This window comes from Notechis scutatus, chromosome 1 (assembly GCF_049901735.1).
Source record: "Notechis scutatus isolate UNSWTSFEM ecotype Mainland chromosome 1, rNotScu1.2, whole genome shotgun sequence".
Lineage (NCBI taxonomy): Eukaryota > Metazoa > Chordata > Lepidosauria > Squamata > Elapidae > Notechis > Notechis scutatus.
Window position 1 is genome coordinate 160399367 of NC_142009.1, and position 19617 is coordinate 160418983.

The 19617-nt window shown below is 35.0% G+C and overlaps 1 protein-coding gene across 4 annotated transcripts in view; it reads left to right on the forward strand.

Moving 5' to 3' along the window:
* Positions 1 to 19617, forward strand: part of ITSN2 (intersectin 2) — a 79584-nt gene that overhangs the window by 32269 nt on the left and 27698 nt on the right. For 2 of the 4 annotated variants that reach the window (XM_087949211.1, XM_087949212.1), the window contains exons 15-28: positions 2311 to 2395; positions 3541 to 3680; positions 6092 to 6172; positions 11396 to 11532; positions 11932 to 12380; positions 12927 to 13048; positions 13232 to 13404; positions 13921 to 14062; positions 15037 to 15242; positions 15956 to 16014; positions 16841 to 17007; positions 17355 to 17400; positions 17476 to 17597; positions 18355 to 18451. In XM_087949211.1, coding sequence (XP_087805337.1) covers positions 2311 to 2395; positions 3541 to 3680; positions 6092 to 6172; positions 11396 to 11532; positions 11932 to 12380; positions 12927 to 13048; positions 13232 to 13404; positions 13921 to 14062; positions 15037 to 15242; positions 15956 to 16014; positions 16841 to 17007; positions 17355 to 17400; positions 17476 to 17597; positions 18355 to 18451 — 2026 coding nt within the window. The remainder of the gene's footprint in view (positions 1 to 2310; positions 2396 to 3540; positions 3681 to 6091; positions 6173 to 11395; positions 11533 to 11931; positions 12381 to 12926; positions 13049 to 13231; positions 13405 to 13920; positions 14063 to 15036; positions 15243 to 15955; positions 16015 to 16840; positions 17008 to 17354; positions 17401 to 17475; positions 17598 to 18354; positions 18452 to 19617) is intronic. The other 2 variants (XM_087949213.1, XM_087949214.1) reach the window with 1 other exon arrangement.

Here is a 19617-nt window from a genome sequence, read left to right on the forward strand (position 1 = left end):
TAATTGATCCTTGAGCTGCATTATTCCTCTTTTCCCACTTTTTTATTATTGGAGATATATTCTCTGTATCAGAATATATCTGCCTACATCAAAAATAGGTTTTGTTTTGTTTCATCCAAAGGACACATAATTTTGGAAATGTTTTGGCTTCAGGGTTCATGGGATGACTAAAATGAAATCGTTATAGTAGGTATATGAGGACTTTAAGAATTCACACTTAGGGGCTTCTGGTTTGAGTCTCTTCGGCGACAGATCCACGATCGTGCGTGGTTTCGATCTGTGCTTGCCGCCAGAGCGCCCCGAGCCGGCTGGTTTCAGGGCTAAGCCACCCCGTAGAGGTGGTGAAGAAGGGGGAGACTGCCAGCAGGGTCGAGGAGAGCCGCATCTCTCTTCCCCAGCTGGCCATTACTCCCTTTCCCGAAGGCGGTTGCAGCAGTGATCAGAAATGGCCACCTCAAAGAAGAACTGAGCCGGAAAAGAACGTGCAGGAGGAAGATAAGAAGATAAAGTTTTGGTTGACCGGGTTAAACCAAAAAAGCAACAACGTAAGGTACCCTGGAATTTAAATTAAATAACATTGTTCCCAAAGAAGATTTTGAAGCTACGAAGGAGAGAGATTAGGTTTTTTTTTCTTCCCTTCCTTATACTTGACAGCTAAGAGACTTAAGCAAGAAATTGAAAAAAATCCACTTTGACATTAATAGGCATCTAAGCTGAAAATAAAAGTCAAAGGGATAATAAAGATTTCTGGATATTTAAAAGTTTTTAAAAGTAGGAAAGGAGAAAAAAAAAGAATAAAAGGGCAGGATCTGGAAAAATGGAGGAGACTGCCTGGAACTAAGGAATGGAACTGTAACTAAAAGGAACTTACAGTGAAATCTTAATTCCTCAAAGATACATTTTAACTGAAACTTGGTAACAAGATAATAGAACCCCAGGAAGAGAAAGTGGAAAAAAGAAGAAGAAACAGCCTTGGAATATTTGGATTACTTGGTGATTTTTGGTTTTTGCATCTAGATGACTAAAATTAACCGGGTGGTTGTTTAAAAGTCTTTAAAATGGTATCACTCTTAGAAGAACTGAAAATGGAACTTAAAAAATGGAAAGAAGATGCACAAGAAGGGAGAGGTTCTTTTGGCTTCGTATTTCAATTCTTAGAAATGGAGATCTGGAACTATGAGAAACAACAAGAAACGCTTGCAGAACAAGAAGATTGGGACAAAGAAGAAGCCATCTTTAATGATCAAATAATTTTAAGTGAGGGGAAAAAAGAAAAGGGGGGAAAGAGAGTGAAAGGTTTAAGACTAGAAAAAACAACCAAAAAGGAGAAGAACAATTTGAAAGATAAGTATAATATTAGAAAGCAACAGAAGAGGGGATTACAGATGAGAGAGTTAGAAGTAGAGAGACGAGGGGGTAAAAAGTGTTCCCAAGGAAGTATGATATTTAATTGAAAAGAAATGTTAAAGATGTTAAGATTTTAATGAATATTAATGATAGAATTGAATTGGAATGGAATGTGTGTTTTATTTACATATATATATAATTTTTTGTTTTTAAGAATATAGTGTGTATTTTAAGAATGCACCAAGCAGAATTTGATTGGAAGTTATGTATTATATTGAATGCTATAATCTTAAAGGTATACATTGAAGCTTAAATAAGAGTTTGAATGGATAAAATTAAAAGATATAAAGGTGTTATACTCCAATTGGTAACTACAGGGAAAAATTTGTTTAATAAGAAAAGATAATATGAAATTGAAACAGGACAGACAAAAGTATAAATATAATGATTTGAATTGAGATGAGATAATTCAAATAAAGTTGAGAAAATTAAAAGAGGGGAAAAACTATGTAGAAAATATAAAATGGTAATAAGATATGGAATAGAATATAAAAATGAGCATGAAATTGAGTTTTGTGTCTGTATGAAGAAGTGATAAACTGGGACCATGCTATTTTCAAAAAAAGATGTTTTATTTGTATTTTGTTTTTTGTGAAAACCCAAATAAAATTTTCAAAAAAAAAAAAAAGAATTCACACTTAGGAACTGGCCATTTCTCCGACTGGGGATTTTAAGGTGCAAAATTGATATCTGAGTCTGATACTTAAAATAATTTTACCCTGTTAATTTCTCAAGAAACATTGAAAATTTGGGCCATAGTCACTTGGAGGGTACTTTAGAAGCCACTAAATGGGTGCAGGAGTGTTTTTCCTTACCTATATGCTTTCATTTGTGTTATCAGATTATGTCAAACACATTATGCTGGTAATACTTTTCTAAAATATACCACCCTCAACTCTACAGGAATATCAGAATAAGCTGATTGCTCTTGTTCCTGAGAAACAACAGTTAAGTGAGAAAATAAATCACAAGATTACTAACTCTTTTGGTAAGTATCATTGGTCTTATGTGTACATGTTTGTGAGAGTGCATTCATTCAAGAGTTTTTTCCTTCCTCACATGAGATATGTCTGAAAAGGAGTTCTGAGATCCCCTTTTCAGACACACACAAAATCTTCCCATTCCTTTTTGTACTGTGAGTAACATCACTGCATAGCAATTTGACTGTTTAGGGCAGCTCTCCCCTATAGTTAGTCAAAGACTAAAGTATTAGTAAATTAAGTAAATACTATATAAATACTATACATATATGTTATGTCTCACCTGTGCCAACGAGGTGAGAAGTCCAAATTTCCAAATGAATATAAACAAGCAAACAAGTCCAGTAATGACAGGGTTAAATTCCTTGAGCCGGGAAAGTTCTTGGCAGTCTCACACAAGCTGTCTGCCAAGTCCGATAATAAAGCAAGAACATAAATCACAAGCTATCGCCACACACAGAATCTTTCGAAGCTTCTCTCACAAATTAACACATTGTCCCGAACAAGTTCTCAGAGCGAACACACCCACTTTTATTCTCTGTGGGGTGTGTCAGTCCCTCATCTCAGTCTCTGATTCGTCCTTTCTTTTTACGTTGCAACTTACACTTTTGCTTGCGCCGTTGCCTCGCATCAAGCCAGCATTCCTCAGCTTGATCCTCAGTCAGAGGCTCTGATACGCTCTCCTGATTATCTGCCGACACCTGAGGCACAATCAGGGAGGAAGGTCCTGCCGAGGAGGAAAGTCCTGGGGAGGAAGGCAATTCCAAATCCTCTAACAAAGCAGGCTCAAACCTCAGAGCCAAATCCTCCTCTTCCTCATTGTCCAAGTCCTCGACCTCTGACAATGCAGGCTCAAACCTCAGAGCCAAATCCTCCTCTTCCTCATTGTCCAAGTCCTCGACATATATGACAAAGCAGGCTCAAACCTCCGAGCCACACACACACACACATACACATACATATACATATACATATATATATATATATATATATATATATATATATATATATATATATATATATATATATATATATATATATATATATATATATATATATATATCACACACACATGCACACACACACACACACATAGGGACAAAAAATTAAAAATTTGTAAGTAAATATTAAATATTTGATCTTTTTTTTGCAGATACACCTCTAAATTCACTGCAGAAGAAATCATCTGAAAAAGAAGTATTATGCCAAAAACTTCAGGAACAACTAGATACATTAGAAAAAGAAACCACTTCCAAGCTGTCAGAAATTGATATGTTTAATAAGCAGCTCAAGGTACATTTTGGTTGTAGCCTTTTATTTAAGTATCTAGGATTGTTCATTTAGCAAAATGTTCTTTCCAATTTATTCCATCAACCAATCAAGCCTTGTGTGGTATCTTCTGTTCATGAGATCACATAAAAATGCATTTCGTTGATGATACTCAAATGCTTGCCCATTAAATCTCCAACTTGATTTTAAAAAGAATTACTATCAGCGTTTTGCAGTTTGGCCCATTTACACCAAGATTCACACGTGTACTATTTTTCATATTGTAGGGTTAATACTCAAAGTAACATCCACTAAAATATTGAATGTGAACCTTGGCATAGGGACATAGATGAAAATAAGATTTGCAAATACTGTTTTCCTTAATTAATAAAAGCTTATATATAAAGTGTAATAAAAACAAAAGGCCAGCTGTTTCATTCAATATGTTCATTGTTTGAGATACACCTAAGCAAATTCTTGGTGCAAATGAAGTTAATACTACAACGTTCTATTCTCCTTCCATTCAGCTACAGAATGTATGTCACCACAGTGAGAATTGGGAATATGCAGATAAGGGGAAATATGGAGAAAACAAAAAGCTTGAAAAGAGTGAGAAAGCCAAAAATGTGTACAAACTGCAGTTACTAAGCTTACTCTACTCCATGTTCTTTTTATTAGCGGTTAGGTTTTCTACTCAACCTCTTTCCTAAAATAAAAGTGTGCTTTCGAAATAGAGAAGCAAGGGCTTAAGCTACACCTGAAATCTTCCTTACCTGGCATACTTAGTAGTAATGTCTTCTTTTCTTTCTTGCTTTCTGTCATCTCCTCCCAAAAGCCGTGATTGCAGCATGACAGAGAGCATGATTCAAATCTCTTTCAGAGCCAAAGATTATGAATGGAGGACTTGAAATTGTCCTTCAGCTGTCAAATCCTAGGCATCAGATGAGATGAATAAGTTGTTTAGTGACAGTATTCCCTGCTACATTACAACATACTTGTGTTTAAATTATAAAACATAATTAGATACATATACATGCATATTAATTGGAATATGGAGAGCTGGTAAAGCTATGTTTTTTGTTTAAGAGAATCTTGGGAGCGCGGTGATTAGTAATTTCCTATTAACAATATGTGTCTGAAACCTTTCCATGTAGCTGATAGATAACAGAGTATGCCTGTAAATGCAATAAAGGGAAAAGTCAGTGCTGCCATCACTTTCCATTCTTTACTTTCTTGTTTTTTTCCCTTCTCTAAGTGGACAGCATAGGCAGGTGATATGGAAGAAGCAGCTTTCTCTTCTCAGTTACATAACTGAGCACTCTTGTGACTGATTAAGTTTGGAAAATTAGCCTAGCCAACTACATATACAGTCCTTGCTTAATTATTACAATTAGGACGACCAGTTCTATCAGTAAGCAACCAAATCATTAAACAAGTAATCATGTGACTGAAGTAGACTAACCTCACTCCTGCCACAGTTGTTAAATGAGACAACACATGAATGTGACTTGTGATTTTACTGCTTTCCATTGACTCTGCTTTTTGGAATGGTGATCCCATAACTTTGGGATGCTGCAGCAGTCGTAAACACTTGTCTGATGTAAAAGTGACAAAATGGCAATTTTGTGACTGCGGGGATGCTATGAGGGCTGTAAGTGGAAACACTGATTGTAAAACTACTTTGTCAGCTCAGTTTTAGCTTCGAATGATTATTAAACATGGCAATCATTAAGAAAGGTCTACCTGTGAATCATATATGCTGTAGAACTGGGCAAGTGAAAGGAGATTGTAAAGGAGCAGCTATGTGATCTGTTTCATTAAATGCTATCATCAAGAGGATTGGACCACAGTTCCTGACCTGTCTGTTCTGTCTATGTCAAGGAGTAGAGCAACAAATATAAAAGTTTTTTTTTTTGATAGACTGCTTCCATGAGGCCAATTCCATTGTAGTGCCTGTTTTCACTGTAGAGCTTACATGCAAATACTGTAGAAAGATGCCCACCCCAATCCTTATATTACCGTAGAAAGATGCCCACCCCAATCCTTATAAAATAGCACCACTTCATCTCAAGCAGGAAGCATCAAAGGGATCAACAGTTGAAGGAATGCCCATTTCCCAAACTCTACCCAGTTACGTTTATGCATTCTATGGCATGCTTGACTTATTGTAGAAAATGAGAATAGAAATGGAATGGCATATGCAGCAGAAGAAATGATGGCTGAATAGGAACATTGCAGAGGACAAGAGTTTATTGCTGATCCTATTTGTGAATCATTAATGTTACTAATTTTGGCTATAGAAGACTCTGTCTCAGAATCAGAACTTTGATTGCTAGGTTAATTATTCCAATACCTTGTCATAACCCTTACATTCTCCACCTTCACACCAATCCCAGTGAAAAGTTTAACTGCTTTTTATCTGCCTTATCTTACAGTGTGAGACTATGGATGCTTCTATTCTTCAGTGCCTTTTGTATCTGCTAAGCTGTCTCAACAACCTCTTCCTCTTACTTAAGGTTATTTTCTAATCTTTGGCCTTTTTTTGCTTCTAATAATTTCCATGTTTTCTGTGTGTGCGTGTGTGTGTTTTAAAAAAATAATTTGCATTTCTGTAGCACTTAAAATATTTTCCTATTTGGTGCTCTATTGCAGGAACAGATTTTATTTGCCTTCTGCTTGCTTTTAAACTCTGTCTACTAACTAAATATTTTCAATTGTGGGAAAGGGTAGGAATAATCCTCATGTCACTGCTTTTAAGCAAAATCCTTAAAACTCTCATAGTGTGTGATGGATGGATTACTACTCATTACCAGTTTATCTGAAGCGAAGTCCTATCTGTAATCAAGATTGTTATTATTTTGTCTATTTTAACCATAGAAAAATGGTTGTCTATTATATGCATAACAAAGGAAAAGTATAAGGCCAGAATTCCCAGAATAAGTAAAAAAAAAATACTTTGTGAAAAACAGTCTCTGCTTCTCCCCAGACCAACAAAAATCCACTGATAGATAGATAGATAGAGATAGAGATATGCTTTATTTTGCCTCAAGAACATTGACAGAAACTTTCTTTTTAGGTAGTTACAGAATCAGAGGGTGTTGGATTAAGATCATAAAATCTCAAGACTACATATTCCTGGGAGAAAAACCTTGTGAAATTGCAAAGCCCATTACATGTTGACTTGCTCTCCCATGGGTTTTGCTTTTTATAATAAACTAATTGCCAAGTAGACTATCACTAAGGCAAGCTTTATATGTTGAGAGTAAAAAATTTAAGATCTTTGTTCCCTCATGGATTATATCTTTAGACTATTTTCAGAAACCCATTTGATTACCTCTTTGCACCCAAGTTCCATCCCACCACAACAACTGCTGCTGAACATGCTATATATAGGATCATCTTTGTTTGGCTTTTCCATTATAACAATGTGACAATTGCTCTGATAATTTGCATATAGGCTGCCATATATTGCCTTCATCTTTTCCCAGTTTCCCCTTAGATCAAAGAGAAGAAAGCATTTCCAGAGCTGTTGACATGGAAGTGTAACAGTATTGGTCTTTTGTAGCAAAACAATAGTGTGATATGAGATTTTATAAATTATTGCTTCAACACATGCACTGAATATTACTCTGAAAAAGAACAAAGGGAATTATAAAACAGAGAAGTCAAGGAGAATTGAAATGCAGGACATACAACAGTGATAATTGTATTAGCTATGCAACTTTTCTATGTTAATAATTGTTTTATTAAAAACATCTTTCGGTATCTGCTTAAAATCATAGATTATGCAGTTGAACATCATTGTGAATTCTGACTTTCATTTTTCATTATGAAACTGGTCTTTGTGTCACCATTGTTCATAAATAACCCCTTTGAGAACAGTCACAGAGTATCCTGGGACGTACCAATATTCATACTCTATATCTATTCACAGAGTAACTGATCAACTTATTGTTTTTGGAATGTTGCATAGAATTTCTGATAAATAGATTATATAAGAAGATGAACAAATATATGAATTCCTCATATTGTCAATATAATGAGTGAATAAAGTTGGCATTTGCTTCCATCACAGGATTTGTTTCCTGTCCAGTTTGTTTTAAAGTTTTGTGGCTGCTTTCAGAAAATGCATGTTTTTGGTACTCCCTGGCATTTCATTACCCAAACTAGGTAACATCATCAGTGCTAGTGTTTCAATGCTTCACTAGCATTGATGATGTTACCTAGTTTGGGTACAAGATCATTAAGAAGCATCACCTGTCTTTGGGCATGTGAAAAAAATATTATATCCCTCTATTTAGTATCAAAGCACATCCAGAAGGCTCAGGATGATAACTCCATACAACAAGTATAAGATAGGATTGTGCTAGCCTATAGCCCTGTGGAAAGGGTGTCCTGCTTGAGGTGCGTTTATTTAGAATGGGATGGGAATTTTGCCAGGCTATATTAAGCCACACAGGTCCTTTTTTTCTTGGGCCATTGGTAATATGAAAAGACGCATTTTTGAAAAAAGGGGGATCTTACAGTTTCCGCTGTTTCTGCAGCAAAGCAGTTTTGGAAGGTGGGGAGCAATCTATCTTTTCCTACATGCATGATGGAGAAAGACTGGCAGGTACATGCTAGATATGCAAGGAATGTTCTTCTGTGTATGTGCAAGCACAATTTTTGAAGACTTGACCTGGCACTTGATTTGGACCAAATACTCCCATTTGAAAGTATTAAGCAATGGAATGAAAGTAAGAGCAAGGTTGTTTTATTTTGTACAATTCAAAATAACATTCATAATGTGTTTTCTTCCCATTTTGCTCACAACAACCCAGTCAGGTGGATTGGGCTGAGAGACAGACACTGACTCAAAGTCATTCAGCCAGTTTCTGTGCTTAAGGAAGGACTTCTGTGCTTAAGGAAGGTCCCTCCAATGTCTTAGTTTCTAGTCCAGCATCTTAGCCACTATACCAGAGTAACTCTCAGATTTTGTAATTCATCTTGATCATTTAACGGTTGGTTTGACATTTGCTGACAATGTCTAATAGTATAATACAGTTACTTGATAATCATATGGCTGAGAGTGTACTAGAACAGTCCAATATTCTGTACTCAATTTAACAATGGCATTGTTATTCAGTATAAAGGGTGATTGCAACAAAGAGACTTAGCCAGAACTGGCAGAAACATTTAACCCAACTCAAGTAATTGGCACACAACCTTCTAACACTGAATTAAATAAGATTATTTGCAAAGAGTCTCTCATTATTCAGACAGGATGTAACATACCAAAAGATCTTGAGAATCTTTGAGGAGCCTTCTACGCATCAATGTTTTTATGATTCCTTCCAGTAATTCCATCCCCAACTACATATAGTGCTATAGTTTACAATTTATGGGTATTATCGTACGAAGAATATGCAGATACAATAATTATTAAAGTTTTTTTTTCACTCTTTGTTGATGGGGAAGCTTTGTTTGGAAAATTTCCCATCACCATATGGAAAACTACTTAAATATAAATAGAATTAATAGTGGTCTAATTGAATCAGAAAAAAATGGGGTTGAGAAATACACCCAACAAAATACATATTGTTATTGAATGTAGTGAGCAAAGTAAATGACCTGGACTGAGATATGCAAGTTCAATGAATAGACAACTAGAGGCGATTTCTTGGTCTGGCCTACTTAATGGGGCTGAGTATGAAACATATTACATAACTAAAGCAAGCCTGATTTGAAGATTAGCAGATTTCAGCAAAGCATGTAACCCAAGCATGAAAGTATTCATTTATTTTTTCTTCACTAATTACTAGAGAAAAGTGAGGGACTGAAAAGAAGCATTTGAATAGTTCATTGAAGAACGTGATGGCAGGTTAGAAATGTAGTGGGAAATAGATATGAACAGTTCAGCTACTGATTTCTGTTCAGAGACTTTGTGAGTTATGTTTGTCGTATTGGAAATGATAAAAAAAAACTCAGAATATCAATAACTCTGTCATACATTCATCCTTAGCCCCTTCATTGTATGAGATTGGAAATGAAACATCTATGTCTTGAGGTTTTGGAAATGGGTGCAATCTTTAGATAGCTTAAATGTGTAAATGTCACGAATTACATGTATACTGCAGGGTAAAAACTCTGTAAAGATGATGCTAAGCACCCTCAGTTGATTCAGTAGTACAGTAATCACAACAATCTATATGTTATCCACAAGATGGGCATGTTGACCTTAATAATTAAGGTTAATATAAGGTCTTTGCAGAACATGATTGAATAAAAATAATAATTACTCGATGCCTGTACCAATAAACATGTAGTAAAATGATAAAATAAACATGCAACAGTTTACATATATTCTAATTACCATTTCTTCCCAGATTAAGTAGATCCTTATGTGGTCTTGAAGCTCATACAAGGCTCTATTCGTTTTAGTTGGGAGGCTGAGGCGGTGTTCATAGATTTTAGATTATTTATTTTTATTTCACATTTTTGAGCCACCCATCTCTCCCAAAGATGGTCTCCGGGAGTGTACAGTAAAACATTACAGTATATAAAAGTTAAATTTTTAGAAATAAAATTTTAAGTTTAAAAAAAAATGAAAAATTATGCAAATTTTAAGGCGGCAAGAATAATTCAAATTTTGAAAATTGGTTGACAAAGGCATAGAGAGGGCACTAACAAATCCCATGACTGTCTGGTCTTCTGGGCTCCCCACGAAAGCCTGCAGAGCCATGTTCTAACTCCTTTTTGGAAGGCCAGGGGGGCCTGCCTCACCTCTGGGAAAGAATATTCCATAGAGTGAGGGCAATATCAGAGAAGGTTCTCTTGCTAGACCTGGAAGGAGGCTGCAACATACCTTCCCTGCCTGATCGGGCAGGATGCCCTGATGTAATGGAATGAAGCCAGTTCTGTAGGTAGCTTGCTCCATGCCATGTAGGGCAGTATAGGTCATAACTAACACCTTGAATTTTTCTCCTCTTCATATTGCTGTTTGTTATTTAACATTTTTGAATATTTTTGTGTGATTCTTTTCAAACGAAGTTCTGAAGTAATCTAGTAGAGAAATAACAAAATATTCATGCCTCAGCAATTGAAAATCGTCTCACAGTTTAGGGATTAGAATAGAATCATACAGTCTCCAAAGTGTTGGCAGGTATCTGTGATATCATGTCAGGTAGACTGAGATGGCCTCTTGCCATGCTGTAGACATCGCTACAAGGCTGTAGCAGGGGTGAAGAAATGTAACTTTTTGCCATCGTCATTACAAAAAATATGGATCTAACTCGTAAATTTGGATATGCACATAATAAGTGATTAGAAAACTATGTTCACGGCAGCAGTTTTTCTGCACATTTGCAAAACCATAAAGAATGACTTTAAATGTTTTTTAAAGGCAATTCAAATGGTATGGAGCAGAGGTGGTATTCAGCAGGTTCTGACCAGTTCTGGAGAACCGGTAGCAGAAATTTTGAGTAGTTTGGAGAACTGGCAAATACCACCTCTCAATGGAGGTTTTACAGTATCCTTCCCCTGCGACACCCACCAAGCCATGCCCACAGAACCAGTAGTAAAAAAAAAATTGAATCCCACCACTGGCCTCAAAAGCAAAAAATAAACTAAAATAATTTTGTCTTGATCTATATGATTGGTTGGAAACTTGCAGGAACATTTGGATTCAGAATATTAAATGGAATCACTTCTCTAAAATCTGCTTGCCTTTTTGCTTACTTAATTTTGTGCTTTCTTAATAGGAGCTAAGAGAAACTTACTGCACACAGCAGAAAGCACTTGAACAGCTCCACAAAATCAAATATGAAAAAATTCAAGAACTGGAAAGAAAAAGAACCGAACTTGCTTTGAAAAAAAGAATAGAAGATGAAACTACACGGTAATGTGTTTAAAGTGTTCCTATTTTTTCCTCTAGCCCCTTCATTTTATTCTTTGTTTCTGATGAATAAGCAACAATTAATGCAGAAACTGCATTTTGAGAGTCCTTATGCATGCTAGCATTTACCACTCTTTACTGATTACATTGCTGTGACAAAATTAAAATTAGGCTTAAGTTTATTTCGAACATTCTGCATCAACATACATGCATTTCAGTGAATAGTATACATTAATATTGCTATAACCAAGACATTGCATCATACAGGTGAACCTAAAACCTTCAAAAGGCAATGAAAAGGAAGCTGGTATAAGGTTCACATCAAGTGTTTGCCAGTCATTCTTGCTTTTCAAATACTAATATCAGAATAATTATGTTTATTTCTTTTCTATCTTTCAAAAGAAAAGCAAAACAGGAAAAGGAGAACTTGTGGCAAGAAACCGTCAGGAAGGAAGAAGAAGAAAGAAAAAAGCGTCTGAAAGAAGATCGAATGCAGGAAAAGATCCATGAGGAAAAACAAAGAGCTGAGGAGGTCATTGCACGAGAGAGGGAGATCCAGAACCAAAAACTGGCAGAGGAGAAATTTGAAGAGAAAAGACAAAATAAAAAAGTAGGAATTCTAAGAGAACCTGAGCAGCAAAGGCAGAAACAAAAGGCAGAAGAAAAAAAAAGACAGGAGAAAATTGCAAAAGAAGCTGAGGAGAAACTTAAACGATTTGAAGAAGGGAAGAAAAGAAAAGATATTTTTAATTTGCAAGATTCTGAGAAATCTGTTTCTCACTTAAATGAGAAAAACGTAAATGTTCTTAAACAAACAAAGGGAAATCTTAAGTCTGTCGTGAAAAGTGAAGGTAACTATTCTTTTTTAGATGTGAGTGGTTTGGTTTGGATTTGTCTGTAGTTTGAAACAACATTTAGAATCCTGAGATGGCGTCCACCCTTGAGATAGGACTGTCTCCAGAAGAGTTCCTCTCATGGAGCTCCAGTCAGATAGCAGATGCAGGTTTTACTGATTTCTCCTTCTCTTTGCTTTGCTTTGCTTTGCTTTGCTACCGAGGATGGGACTTTTATGGAATGGTGGTGGTTACCACAGAAGAAGATTCCTGTGCATTAATTGAAAGGCTTTTGTTATGCACAGACATTTAGATAAGATCTACCATGACCTCTGATAGCTGTCTACAGTGTCTTTTGCTGTTCCTGATTTGTGAGGAAGTAGGAGCTTAAAGGGATGGCAACTTTTCAGTAGTAATGATTCCTGTATAGTTGGCTCTTCCCAAGATTTAAATAGGAGGATAAGGTGGGGCGCTTGTTGAAATCCTGACCTTCCTAGAAATAGACTTGAAAAGGCATTTGTCAGGAACTAGCGATCAATTAATAGTTTCTCCTTTACTTTTTAGGCCACACAGTTAGTGCTGCTGATTCTAAGACATCAGTCGGCTTTGTGAATTATAGAGCTTTATACCCATTTGAAGCCAGGAATCAAGATGAGATAAGCTTCCATTCTGGAGATATTATTGAGGTAAATTATCATTTCTGAATAATAAATAAAAACTTAATTTACTTAATCCCAAATTATTTTATTTTATTTTTTTCGTTACAGAATGCTTCCTGACATGTAGCAGAATTAAAACATATTTGTAAACAAATTTAAAAAATTAACATTACATTTGATTATTTTTTTTCTTTTCCTTTTCCTTTCCAGGTTGCTGAGAAAACTGAAGGAGAACCTGGCTGGTTATATGGAAATTTTCAAGGACATTTTGGCTGGTTTCCATGCAATTATGTAGAGAAAATATCTGAAAATGAAAAAGCTGTTTCACCTCCCAAGAAAGCCTTACTTCCTCCTACAGTCACCGTACCAGCAGTTCCTCTAGAGTAAATATAAATTTATGTATTCAATTTATTTAGTGACCAGCTGGCTAAGAATAATAATCCAACACACGCATACACATACACACACAAATAGGTAATCAGCAGCTGAGGTTAAAGAATAATACAGTACAAATATTTCAATAAAACTAATTCACGGTGAATGCACCAACATCACAAATTTTTAATTTAACATAATATGAGAGCAGCTGATCTCTGTTCCAGTTTAAAAATGTAAAAGTATCTGTACTGTGTTTTTAATGTGTGCTTCTTGAATTAAAAATGATAGCTGTAACTGGAGGATCCATCTGCATGCAAAAGGTTTCCAAGTTGCTTTCAATAATTTCTCTCTTTCTGCACAGTAACGATGCCTTAGCAGTTGCAGAAGCTATAAATTATAAAGACATCCCTAAGATGTCCTTTCTGGGAAACTGAAAGTTTTTTGGCTACTTTGCTACAATGGTTTCACCTATTGGGTTTTATTGAAAGTAATTCCCTTATGTATATGTTTTGATCTTGCAGAGTACATTCACCCAGTAAACCAGCAGACGAAGCAGAGTACCAAAATGTATCTTTCACAAACTTAAATGCTAGCTCATGGCAGAAAAAGTCTGCCTTTACTCGTACTGTTTCCCCAGGATCTGTTTCTCCCATCCATGGACAGGTATGTTCTTAGTACAGAATGAAACTGTTGGCACAGGGTTGGGAGCATCGATATGCCAAGGACACCGAAGCACATAGGTTTTGTACTTTAGGTATTTTATATTTTTGATTTTGTTATGAAATGTATATTTGGGGTTGGCCTTTTTGAGGGGAGCTCATTTTATTTTATGATGCTGTTGTTAACAGCCCAGAGTCTTTGGGAATGCACAATCTACAAATGAAACACATAAATATGTAAATAAATAAAATACGAAATTGTTGTAACCGTCTAATTTGTAGCGTTCATTTAGAAAAATGTATATTCTATGAAAAGTACTCTGTATTCTCTTTCATAATACTACATTATATACAAAAAATACATAGTGGTAATCTACATAATTGGCTAATTGTTGGTTTATGAAAGGATACCCTATCTATCACAGATTTTCAAGGTAGTTCATCAGATCTTGTCTTGCTTGATTCTATTTTATTGAATTTTTTCCATAATTCAGTTGGAATTTGTAGGCAAGACAATAGTTTTTTTTAAAAAAATTATTTATGGGCAAATGTGTATGGAGATTCTCAGTCATCCAAGTCATTGTTGTCCCAAAGGTGCTTTTTCAAGAGGCAACTGACTTTCTCGGTTTTTCTTTTGAAGATGTTTTACTTCTCATCCAAGAATCTTTTTCAGCTCTGACTCTGACTTATTTATGGGCAGTTAACAAACTACATTATCCTTAAAACACATTTTTAATCTATTTTACTGGGCGCTTTAAAAGGTAGTTGTAAATATAACTATTCCCATTTACATGGTGGAGTTATTCATTTTCTCTATACTATCCCAAATCAATTTGCAGTATATTCCAAATATGTTTGGCTTCTTCCAAAGTAGAGCTGCTAGTTTGTTTTAAATGTTTTTGGAGTGAACATATTTTTAGTATATATTTTGTGTCTTTGAAACTTGCATGGCTGACATTAACATACTATCTTCGACAGGGACAAGTGGTAGAAAACATAAAAGCACAGGCACTTTGCTCTTGGACTGCAAAAAAAGATAATCACTTAAACTTTTCAAAAAACGACATAATTACTGTGCTGGAGCAGCAAGAAAATTGGTGGTATGGAGAAGCTGGTAAAGGAAGAGGATGGTTTCCCAAATCCTATGTGAAGATTTTACCTGGAAATGAATCCCAAAGAGAGGAGTAAGTAAGGCTGTCAGAATACTTCAACTGAAACTGTTGGCAAAATAAGTGTGGTTTGTGTAGAAGATGAATAGAAGACTGGTTGAGATTTGGAGGGATTCATATGGACAATCTCTGTTTCCCCACAGATGATATTTTAGCATGTCTGTCCTTAAACTTTGCTGGCTTTGAATATTAGTTTTAGAATTAAGAACAATTGCAGAGATAATTTTTATTCTCTTTTTAACAATTCATACATTACATTCCCAAATTTTTGGATAAATTCAGAATTTTTAAAATGAAGTTTGAAATTGAGGAATATATTTGGAAGAAACCTTTTAGCAGATCAGTGATTTTACCTTAACAAGTACCATCTTCATACAGAACTTCTCATCTCCCTTCCTTTGTGTTCTTATTAAATGCCTTCTGCTGATGGGTTTGTAGGAAGTCACCTAACTTTAAACCATGGATTCCAATAGTGGCTTATTTTAAAAAATTAATATTAACCATAGCACACCTAAGTATGGCTAGTGTGATGAAGAAGCTTCACTTCAAGTCCACCCCAAGGGTAGGATGGGGAGGGCTATGTGAGAAAGAAAAAGATGAGACTTCATCTCATCATATTCAGAATGACTTGAGGAATCTATACTTTCCCTTATTTCCAAATATCTCGTAAGTTTGAATAGTTAAATATGAAAAAATAACTATAACTTAATTAATTATTTCTTCTGCAGACCAGAAGCTGTTTATGCAGTTATAAATAAGAATCCTTCCACATCAATTGGTGTTTCAGGTGAGAGCAAGAACTCCATGTAAGCACTCTGATTCTTAAGTCTTTGAATGAGTGTATATGTCTCAAGGAATAAAGAACATGCATAGTACTGCACAGTGTTTCAGACACCCATGCTAGAACACTAACATATGTTTATCTATCCAACGCTATAAATGTTCTGAGATAAATATTTGTAATAACAAAGATAGAAAAGCCTTTTATTCTGGTCTCCATATATTTTACCTGAGGAGTATACTTTTCCTCTGAATACTTTAATAAAATAATTTCATTAAAATTGTTAAATGCAGGATAAATTGGTGACACATGATAAGAAATCAGCATGCTGGATTCAAAGAAGTTAGCCTAAGCACAGCATTCCAACTCTCATCTACTAATCGTCATTAACTTAAGTGAAGAATAAATTTGCTTTGCAAAAGCGATGGTATACTTGCAAAAATGTGCTGTGTATATGTATGTGATGAGGGTATCTTTTCCTCTGTTAGTAAGCAACACTATAAACACAGTAGAAGATAGCACCATATTTGTAATTGTCTGCCATGCTAGACCTGGATACATGAAGGGACATTACATATTGCCAAAGAATGGTGTAAGATGGTTGAATGCGAGAGGAATATGTTCATGTGTGATTAGGCTATTGAAGTATTACATTTTGACTTTGAATTTTTCTGTCATTAAAAAAAGGTATCTATAATTTCCTTTGTTGCCTGATGTTACCTGAGCATTAGTCACAGATTTTGAGGTAGAAAGGATTATATGAATCAGTGTTTTACAATCTTTAGTCATACATAGCTTTACTACATGACTGAATTTTTCTCTACCTTTTCAGAATATGTAGCACTATATCCATATTCAAGTTCCGAGCCTGGTGATTTAACTTTCACTGAAGGTGAAGAAATAGTAGTGAGTCAGAAAGATGGGGAATGGTGGACTGGAAGAATTGGTGATAGAAGTGGAATCTTTCCTTCAAACTATGTCAAACCAAAGGATCATGATGTAAGACTTCATCTAACTGTTCTGCTTTTAGAATTTCTTTTTTCCCAATTAGAGATGCAGGGTTTCAAGAATAAAACCAAGACAGTTTCAGGGATACATGTACAAGCCCAAGAAAAATGTAATAGGGAAGAATTCAGCTTTGTCTCAGAGAATAAATATTGCCCATTCTTATGGCACTTTTGGCCAGGGGATAAAAGAGAGGGAGGAGGGAGGCAGAATTTGTTGCAGAAAGGACTGATTTTAGATTTTCTAAGGTTGTGCTATGCTTCAAAAATGGGTACTTGCAATAAAAAAGGGGGAGAACTGAAATTAAACTTGGGCTCCCAATTGTTTGTTCTTTTTTGTAGATTTCTCCTACGGCTAGCAAAACAGGAACATTAAATAAAAAACCTGGTGAGTATTACTGTTTTTTTTGTGTGTTTATCTATTATAATCATACATTTTACACTGATACATATTTCTCTTTAGAAATTGCTCAAGTTACAACAGCCTACACTGCATCAGGAACGGAACAGCTGAGTCTCGCTCCTGGACAGTTGATTGTGATTTTGCAGAAAAATTCTACTGGATGGTGGCAAGGAGAACTACAGGTAATAGAGCAGCCAGTTTCTCGACCCGATATCATGTTTCTTATCTAGATGAGCAAATTATGTCTGTAATTATATATGTATGTATGTATGTATGTATGGTATTCAGCTTTGTTCGGGTATTTTCCCACGTCATTGTAGTTGTGCATTTAAAGTTGTAGCAACGTTTCGGCAGAATCTACAATTGCTACAACTTTAAAAGCACAACTACAATGATGTGGGAAAATACCCGAACAAAGCTGAATACCATACATGTAAGTACCCGCGAAAACTTAAGAAAACATATATAGAGAGAGGGGGGGAGAGGGAGAGAGAGAGAGCGTGCAAAACTGCATTTATTTCAAGAAGAAAAAATTTATGAAAAAAGGAGATCTCATTGGTTGATTGATTGAAACCAAAAGCAATACATAGTAGTTAAAAATAAATGAAAACAAGATGGGATAAGCAAATAGACATGTCAAGCACTTATCTATCAAAAACTAGATCTGTATCCCTCTTGCATCATCTGCTGTTGAGAGGAATTTAGCACTCTTCTGCCTTACTGGCGCAAATCAATCCACTAGTAGAAAAAGAACACATTTTGTTAATCCAGCTGTCCCAAAATGTATGAATAATAAAGGTATTAAATCTGAGACCATGGTTCGTACATAGGGCAGAGCAAGAAAACATAAAAGACTGACTCTTACTGCCAATCTCAGCAAAGTTAAAAGTATGCAAGTAAAAGGACATTAGATTTTGGATTTCCAATTGTGTTTTTCAGGCAAGAGGAAAAAAAAGACAAAAAGGATGGTTTCCTGCTACTCATGTGAAGCTGTTGGGTCCCAGCAATGAAAAGACTATGCCAGCTGTTCATCCAGGTGAGCAATTAAAACTTGTTTCCGATTGAGGGAAGAGTTCCTACCTTATGGTAAAACCAAAGTGTTTCTTTTTAGCTTAGCATACTGTGTGACTTCATCCATTGTAATTTGTAACTTATGCTTTATGACTTAGACTCATGTGGGAACCCATGCAATTGTGATATATTCAATAAACTATAGGTTCTCATAGTTTTAGGTGCAAGCCATATAACTTGGGTATTATTTTCAGTTTTATTCTTTTGTTTGTGGTTATATTTTGTTCTTGGTACAACATTTCAATGTAGTTGTTTATTGTGTTACTTTGATTTCTTTGACTCTCTCTCTCTCTCTGTGTCTCTGTCTATCTATCTATCTATCTATCTATCTATCTATATTCAGATTTTACATAAAACCATCGATATGTAGAGTTATGATAAAATCATAAAATACTTAAGCATTATAGCCAAATTATTTGAATTTTATAAAGTTTTGGGCTTTGTACATTATGAAGAAGAAAAAAACAAAATTTTATTCTGAGGGCAGTTTGAGAATGAAAGTAAAGCAAAATAAAGAGAGGATTAGACTAGGAAGTATGTGTTCTATTTGTACATGTTTGAATTTAGTTGCATTAGAATGTGGAATGTATATTTACTGAATTTATTATAATTAATATAATAGAATCTTTGGAGGAAACAGTATACAAGTAAGCAAGTACATTTAGGAAAATAAATTACATTTCTGAATTAAATCAAATTTATTTAAATAAAATAATTTATTTTCTTTTAAGAATTAATTGGAAAAAAATCTGGCATTTTTCCATATTAAATGTTCTAAGCATTTGTACTATTTATTAAGATGAGTAATAAATAAGTGGTCAAGAGAAAGCTACATTTGTAAATTTTAGCAATTTATAATTAGCAAAGCTTACCTTCGCAAATTATGACTGCAATCGCCGTTATTTGAAAATTGGAAGTGTATTCATGAATGATTTTCACCAATACTTCACTATAAAAAAGAAGACACCCTTTATTTCAACTGGTTTCTTTTTACAGTTCTATACTTGATGGCTTCTTTTAAAAATTGAGTGTAGAATGGTCAGATCCGCAATTGCTGAGATAAGTCAATCCAGAAGTCGAAACTTTTCAACTCAGAAACAGAATTGAGCCATTGAAAATAAGATTGCTATT